The following is an 8681-nucleotide window of genomic DNA, read 5'->3' on the forward strand; positions in this document are numbered from 1 at the left end:
AAAAAAAAAAAAAGAATTTGGCAGTGCCGTTTGTCACACATAGTTCTTCTTAAATTTACCTGGTACTTGGGTTGACTATCTGGGTTAGCTAATTGCCTTTATCCAGAGAAAAAACAAATTTCTTCTCATCTTTATGAGTGGTAGTTTTGTAAACTTGAGCAAGGCATTAATCAGGAGACTATGCATGAATTGATACGATATCTAGAATTATGAGTAAACTAACCCACTAGTGTGCTGAGAGACAGATGACACAAGAAAGGCCTGAAATGATAATGATGGAAGATTGGGGAGGGGTTCATTTGGCTGCAAACAGTCTTTTCCTGTTCTGTATATATTTGAAGATAGTCATAACAAAAGACAGAATGTATCATTTTATCAGTAATCTTATATGATGAGAAAGATGAATTTCAAAAGTCAGGAGGCTGTGGCTCAGTTGGTTAAGAGCTCACTCAAGAGCGTGAGCTCTGAGCAACAGCGGATCAAGTCCTGGCCTGAGCTGAGCTGCCACTGAGCTGCCAACAGGTGGCAGGATGGCTCAGCTAAAAAAAAAAAAAAGAGTCAGGAGGCAACTTTTGGTTTCAAGGTACAAACATGCATCAAAACATCAAAATGCATATTTTAAGTATGCAGTTTAAGTCAACTATACTTCCATTAAACTGTTTTAAAATCAAATATAAAAACTTCTGACTTTCTAATTATTATACTATATTTTATTTGCTTGTTCTTGAGGTTAATTGCAGCTACTCTATCAGTATATGGAAACAGAATGTAACAGTGCACTACTGGCAACTCTTCCCACCTCCACTTTGAGTGAAATTCCATTGACAGTTTTAAATTCGCCACAGTGGGAGTGTGTATAGCAGGGAAATTGACAAACACTACAAATCATGGCTTGATATATTGTACTGTTGAATATCTAGACTGAAGAATGTGATGGAGAGTATATTAATAATGCAGATTAAACTTAAAAATATATGCTGCATGTGGCCACTGCATTGGGTACAACACAAAAACCAATCAGGAAATATCCTTCTAGTATTCAAAAGCAATAATTCTTAGACTAAAGAAGTCAACATCACAGAAGAATGAACAAAGTTTTAACGTGTTTGTTGTTTCACTATGTTATTTTTTAATGAAAAAGAAAACAGACAATTTATTTTTTAAAACAATAACCAAAAGATACGAATAGACATTTTATCAAAGAAGACATCAGACGGCAAATGAACAAATTAAAAAAAATTCTCAACATCATGAAACATCAGGGAAATGCAACTAAAACCACAGTGAGATATTGCTACACATTTGTTTTAAAAGGTCAGAATTATAAACAGCTAGCCATATCCCCCATTGGCAAAGATGTGGAAGAACTGAAACCCTCATACACTGCTGGTAAGCATACAAAAGGGAACAACCATTTTAGATCATAATATGACACTTATTGAAAAGTTGTATATTAATCTACCTGTGATTCAGGCATTGAAACCCAATATATTAGCACAAGATCAATGAAACATGCATATGAAGAACTGCATTAAAATCTATGCAGCAGTTTTATTTGCAATAGCCAAAAACCGGAAACAATTCAAATGTCTACAGGCAGGTGAATGAATAAACAAACTGTGGTCCATCCACAGAACATCATACTTTTCAGCAATATAAAAAGCATGAAGTACTCATAAAAGCATCATTAATGAATCTTCTGAGGGTACCCAAGGGGGAAAAAGAGAAAAAAGCCTTATTACTTCAATCTTATAAAATTCTAGGAAATGTGAACTTCTCTATCGTAAAGAAAACTAAATCAATGGCTGACTGGAGGGCAGAAGAAAAGATTATAAAGGGCATGAAGTAAATGTGTGCTGATGCATAGGCTCATGATCATGATTGTGCTAAAGCATTCATGAGTTTATATGAATGTCCAAAATTACCAAGTTGAACAATTTAAATATGTTCAGTTTATTGCACATCATTTATACCTTCTTAAAACTTTAAAATGGGGTTCAAAATAGAAACCTAGAATTCCCTGTTTTTAAAAAATCAAGTTTGGAGCCGGCCGAGTGGCTCAGTTGGTTAACAGTGTGAGCTTTGTGCAACAGGGTCACCGGTTTGATTCCCACATGGCCCAGTGAGCTGTGCCCGACCTGAGCTGCCGCTGAGCTGCCAACGGGTGGCCAGATGGTGACTGGACTTGGAGCTGAGCTAGCTGTGCCCTCCAGAACTAAGATTGAAAGACAAGTTGGCTGTTCCCCTCCCCCAATTCCCCAACACTGTTTCCTTTCCCCAATTTTCCAATAAAATCTTTTAAAAAAGAAAAAAGAAAGAAAATCAAGTTTGGCAACACAACATTGACACCACCATACTTTTCCTCGTACCCTGGCTTAGGCGCTTTCCCTTGGTGGTGGCAAATAGTGGTGAGCAATGAAGGTCATTTCTCTCTGATTCAACAGAAATCCAGGCTGGTCACAATGGCCACAGAGCTGGACTAAGATTTCCCTCCTCCTCGTGCTCTTCATCTGCCTGTGCAGCACTGGTCTTGACATGAAAAGCCCAGAGCTATAGGAATCCACAAAATCTTTGTTTTCTGTAACAATGCCCTCAGCTACACAAGATACATAGTTCTGGAGAGCCTGAGACTTTCTGAACCTACTCCTCCTTCACAGCCATAGTTACCAGAACACTGTGGATACCCCTTTAAAAGAGGTGCATGCCAACCAGTTTGTTGCAGTCTCCTTCCTCCACTTCCTATAAACCCAGTGTTTCTGTAACAACTTTCACCCTAAGGAACTCTGGACATCAGGGCACATGGCTCCTCTGCAGGTCCTGGGGGACATGTTTCCCTCATTAGTACTGAGCATGATGCAATACGCACTGTGAACAAGAGAACAATTTCATGTTGCTCTAGAAGCACCAGAGGTTGTCACAATTGTTCCCCCCATAGGTTTACCTCTGAACCCACAAAATATCGTGTTATTCAGGCTACAAATTAGGCCTCAGGCAGCCATAAAAACTAGGCAAAAACTGGAAAGACAGCGATATTCTCTGAGCCATCACTGTCCCTCTTAAGGCACACAAAGTTTGGGATCCCAACAAAAACTGGTCAGGTCTTCATGTTAGCAGAACCCAGAACCCACGTGTTTTCAAACCACCATACAATAAACAGAGTTACAACATTAAATGATCTTAAACAATAAAGCCTTCCTTCACTGTCACACAAACCAGTGCAATTGAAGTAGCCTGTTCCCAGGTTCATGACTAGAGGGTGAAAAGTTCCCATTAGCCATTTGAGACCAATCGTTTTCCCAAAAAAGGTCATCCATCTTTTTAAGTCATGGCAGAGTCCTCTGAGCCAAAAATGGGCCAGGTCCATGGCCTAACTTATCAGAAAGGAAGAACTGAGTGCTCAGGCTTCTCAAAAACACTTCCTTTAAATAGGAGATCACCTAGGTTTCCATCCCTGGGTGCACTGAGGTGGGTGAGTGATGCACACAGTGAGCACCAGCCAATTAGTGAGGTGAAAAGGCTTTTACTACAGAACTGGCAGTGACATAAATCTGACAATGGCCCTGGGTATTTAAAAAGTGCAGTGCAGTTCCCACATACCTGGAATTTATGTGGATGTTCAGATGTGTGAAGTTTAACTCAAGCAGATGGCACACTCCCAAGGGATCACCCTTAGTGCTATTCTGAAGAAATAACACATTCCCTGCACATCTAAGTTGTTGTTCTCATGTGAACTTCATGGTTTTCCACTGAGATAATGCTGAAGGCTTTTTCACATTCATTGTACTCATAAGGCCTTTCCCCAGTGTGAATCTTAAAGGACTTCCCACAATTCCCACACTAATAAGGTCACTATCCAGTAAGAACATCATGTTGTTGTAGCACTTATTAGTTCTTGGTGCAGTGTGAGCTACTGATGTTGAAGGAACACAGAGCTTTGGCTAAAGAAATCTCCCACATTTGCTTCAATTATAAAGCCTTTCTGTAGTGTGAATTCTCATATGTAATGAGGCTGAGGTTTGCAGCAAAGGATTTCCCACATTCACTGCACTCATAAGGTCTTTCTCCAGTGTGAACTCTCTGATGATAATGGAAAGCAGAGATTTGGCAAAATGGTTTTCCACATTCACCACAAACATAAGGTCTTCGTCCAGTGTGAACTCTCCTGTTTAATAAAGTTGGAGTTTGCAGCAAAGGATTTTCCACATTCAGTGCACTCATAAGGCCTTTCTCCAGTGTGAACTCTCTGGTGAAAAACGAGGCTGAAGTTTTGGCTAAAGGATTTCCCACATTCACAACAATCATAAGGCCTTTCTCTAGTGTGAATTCTCTGGTGTACAGTGAGGTCGGATTTGTACCCAAATGATTTTCCACATTCGCCACACTCATAAGATCTTTCTCCAGTGTGACCTCTCCAATGTGTAATGAGGTGAGAGTTTCGGGTAAATGATTTCCCATACTCTGTACATTCATAAGGCCTTTCTCTGGTGTTTCCTTTCCAGTGTTCAATGTTATGGGACGTGTTGTTAAATGTCCCACATTCCCCATACTCAAAAGCTCTTTCTCCAATGTGAATACTCTGATGTCTAATGAGGCTGCAGCTTTTGCTAAAAGATTTCCCATATCCATTGGACATAAAACATCTTCCTCTAGTGAGAACTCTCTGGTGCTAAACAAGTGTGTGTTTGAGGCTAAAGGATTTCATGTGTTCTCCCCAGCTGAGAGTTGTTAAGAAAAATTGAGCTTTTCTCTTCTGAAAGATTGTCACACAATTGGTTCCACTATTTGACTTTTCCCTGGTATAAGTGGTCTGTTGCTGGAGAAATTCAGAGCTGGCCAAGAAGTCCTTCCCAACCTCCCTGGAGATAAGTGTCTTCCCTGACACATTCGATTTGCAGCTCTTGACGGGTTTATCGCCCATGTGCTGCTTCTAATGAACGTTTGCACTGACAAACAGTTTTTTCCCACATGCCTCACACCTGCAAAGTTTCTGCTTGCAGTGCGTTCCCTGGTACTCAGCCAAATGAAAAATGTCACCCAAGATTGAGCGACATGTTTCACAAAGATGGGCATTCTTGGGAGACAGATTGGCACTGGGAGTCCTGACCTGTGACACTCTTTGTACAGAAATGCTCTGCTCAGAAGGAGCCTCCTGATACTCCACTTCATGGCAACTACCTGAAAGCAAGAAATGCTGGTGAAATGTATGCTGATTTTGGTGGGAGGGGGCAGCCCACACACAAATGTGTGTTTGACAAACCCAGGAACGAGTCCATGGGATTATTTGCAGGAACAGGAGTTGGCTTTAGGTTGAAGATGTGGCTGTTAGCAATACTGGGCTATACAGATCACAGGACGAGGGAGGCCTTATGAGGTGAAGGATATAACTTGCTCCTCATCAAATAACTTTCAACAGGGCCTTGTTTGCTGGTGACCTGAACACCATGTAAAAGACTGTGTCCAAGCCCCCCCAAAATGAAACTGTAACAGGGCAGCTGTTGGTCAGGAACTGTTTTAGATTGGGTCCCCACTTAATAATACAAATCATAAGCCAATACTGAAGATGGCTACAGATAGAGCAGTGAGAAAAATGGGTGAGACATAGAGTCCAGAGCAGTAAGGATTAGCCATGGTCTGGATGTAGGTGTAGAAGCGACAAATTATAAAATTGACAGGTCAACCACTGTGCCCTCTACAGCTAAGATGGTGAACAACAGCTCGACCTGGAGCTTGGCTGCCAGGAGTCACCTGCGATGGCATACGCTGCAGTAAGGCTGCAGTGGCTGTCGTAAAGCTACCATTGAGTGGCTGGCAGCCGGCATGAGTGGCCAGCAGCTGGTGTGAGCTGCCAAGAGCCGCTGTGAGTGGCTGTCCAGTGGCCAGTGACCGATCTGCCTCACCCAGGAAGAGTGCAATGATAATACCAACATGGGCCAGTGAAGCAACGTTCTCCACAACTAAACTGAAGAACAAAAGAACAGCAGCTTGTCTGTTCCCCTTCCCCAATTCCCTAACGCTGTTCCCCTACCCCAATTCCCCAATAAAATCTTTTTTTAAAAATTGACAGGTCAGCAATGTCAAGAATGGGAAATAGTGTGCAATCACAGGCATTGGCACCCAAATACTAGTCAAACAGAGTAGGTTTCTGGTATGATTTGAACATACCCTGACATCATGCCATCCCCCAGGGTCCCACTCCTCTGGGCCAGGCTCCCTCTGAGCCCATCTTGCTGGGGCTGGATTCAAATCCAAATACTGAACCACTGAGCACTCTCCACTCCAATCCCAAGATGGTGAAGTACATGAGACCTGGATGATGCAACTAGTTAGGGAAAGACAGACGGCACTTGACTAAGAACTACTCAACACATGACAACCCACAGGAAAAAAAATGAAATATTGCAGAGAATTTCAGAGGACAGTCTTGCAAGAACAGACCATGGTACACATGAGTAATAACCATGTAAGTGATGGCAATTCCTGGCACAGGCAGGCATATGAAAATGTCAGCTAGAAGAAGGAAGCAGAGCCAGGAGGTACTCAGGTGCCTTAGATCTGGACAAAGTAACCTGGCCTAGGTGATAACAAGCAAAGTGGGATCCTTTAGGGTGACTGCAAAACCTCTGCCCATTATACCTTCCCTGTGAGACTATGGGAAAGGTGTTGGGGATGCTCAAAAAAGAGAGGGCAGTGCACATACCTCAGCACAACCAAACATAGCACCTACCCAGGGAACTGGGGGCAAGCAGTGTCCATGGTCCTATGTGAGAAGAACAAACTTGTCTCTGGGGTAAATGGAAGGGCAGAGACTAGCTCAGGTCATGGGGAAAAGTCTGAGAATCTTACCCAGGGAGGCTGTAAGTCTCAAGTTCTCCAGCATCACATCATGGTACAGGCATCTCTGAGCCTCATCAAGTAAATCCCATTCCTCCCAGGAGAAGTACACGGCCACATCTTCAAAGGTCACACTGCCCTGCTATGATGGTGACAGATGAAACCACAAACAGCATCTCTCCTGAGGAGCCACAATACATCCCCCTTGCCCTCAAATATCTACTGTATTCCCACCCTTCTCCTAAGCTCCCCAACTCAGAGAGGAAACCAGGCAGTAGAATTACTGGTGCAGCTGTCTCCTCCTGGGCCCACTGAGAACTGGGTAAAGCCATCAGCAGCAAGAGGCAGATGGACAAATAGATATCTAAGCTGTGGGACTAGCATAGAAGGATATACCCCCTCCACAGGCAATTCTCCTGGTATGGCCATTGTCATATAATTCTCAATGCAGTGCCCTAGACCAGGGGTCAGCAAACTGCAGCTCGTGAGCCACATGCGGCTCTTCAGGTATGTTCCGTCTCAAAAGGTTGCCAACCCCTGGAAGAGCCAATCCTGTCACTCACCATAATTTAAAAATTATTCGAAGCCATAAATATATTTTTACATAATCACCATTATGTGAATAATATCCTTTAATAATTTTATAAATGAAACTATGATAGTTTCATTTTCATTTTCAATTTTACTTCAGAGCCTGTGGCTCGTGAGACACAGTTTGCTGACTGCTGGTGGCTCTTCCATCTCAAAAGTTTGCTGATTCCTGCCCTAGACCATCAGCCATGCTCCCTGTCCAACCACACATCACTCTTTATAATGCACACCCCCCACATCTCCACATCCCATAGCCATATGTCCATGGCCACTACAATCAATGACCTACACACCAGTATTAAATTAACTCCTCATAACCCCACTGGTGAGGTTGTGACTGCCACCCTAGGTGTTGAGCCAAACTTATAACACTTACCTGGACAGATGCAATTAACAGATGTTTATTAACCTCATATAATCACAGCCTGGCAGAGGAGGGAACATGACCACATGAAGGTTGCACTCTAGAAAAAGAGTGAACAACCAGGGGCAGTCTTTGTAGAACTGAGTGGGTAGGATGTCCCAATTCTGCAGAAAGATGTGACTGATTTGTTTAAATAACTGCAGGTTAGGAGGGAACCAAAACCCACTACAAGGGGATAAGCAGGAACTGCACCTGGTCCCCTTGATAAAAAGCGTTGTGAGGCAAGAAGACTATCTGTGAGAGCGGCATATGGAGAAAAACTTGCTAAAGGGCCATTTGAGGGCATCCTGGTCTCACCTGATATCAAGGCAGGGCATCAATTGGCCTTAATTTTAGGACTTAACAACACAGCTTGGCAGAAAGCATCCAGCATATACCTGACAAATTCAAACAGGATCCAATATAATCACAGACCTCCCATGGTTCCCATTAGCCAAGCCAGCCCCTCATTCTATGATGGTCTCGCTACATTCCTTACATCAGACTTAGCCACAGAGAGCCATGTGGGGGTTCAGAATGAGCCACCTTGAGATATGTCTCAGTGGTATGCAAATTATTGAGCTAAAGGCAACTGAGATCCTGTGGGCTCAAGAGGAACCTCTGTCCCCATCCCCTTAATTATCTTAGAGAAATTTCAATGAGAAGTTTTGCTCATAAGAGATTAGCAGAGATAACCTTTTATGACCTACTTATATGGCAGGGTAAACTACTACTAATAATTACTGGACGTGTGCTCTTTCTGCAGTGACCTGCGCCCCAAGGTTCCTAACCTCATCACTAGCTCAGAATGTCTTATACACCCATGGTCCCTTTCTGTATCTGAAACTCTCAAGTA

The 8681-nt window shown here is 42.8% G+C and overlaps 1 protein-coding gene across 1 annotated transcript in view; it reads right to left on the reverse strand.

The window, feature by feature from the left end:
- LOC109375688 (zinc finger protein 883-like) overlaps positions 1-7260 on the reverse strand; it is a 17291-nt gene extending 10031 nt beyond the window's left edge. The window contains 5 exon segments of the mRNA XM_019631185.1: positions 3727-3810; positions 3976-4165; positions 4167-5175; positions 6844-6973; positions 7228-7260. Coding sequence (XP_019486730.1) covers positions 3727-3810; positions 3976-4165; positions 4167-5175; positions 6844-6973; positions 7228-7260 — 1446 coding nt within the window.
- Positions 7261-8681: the final 1421 nt, after the last annotated feature.

Source organism: Hipposideros armiger, unplaced genomic scaffold (genome assembly GCF_001890085.2).
Source record: "Hipposideros armiger isolate ML-2016 unplaced genomic scaffold, ASM189008v1 scaffold_986, whole genome shotgun sequence".
NCBI lineage: Eukaryota > Metazoa > Chordata > Mammalia > Chiroptera > Hipposideridae > Hipposideros > Hipposideros armiger.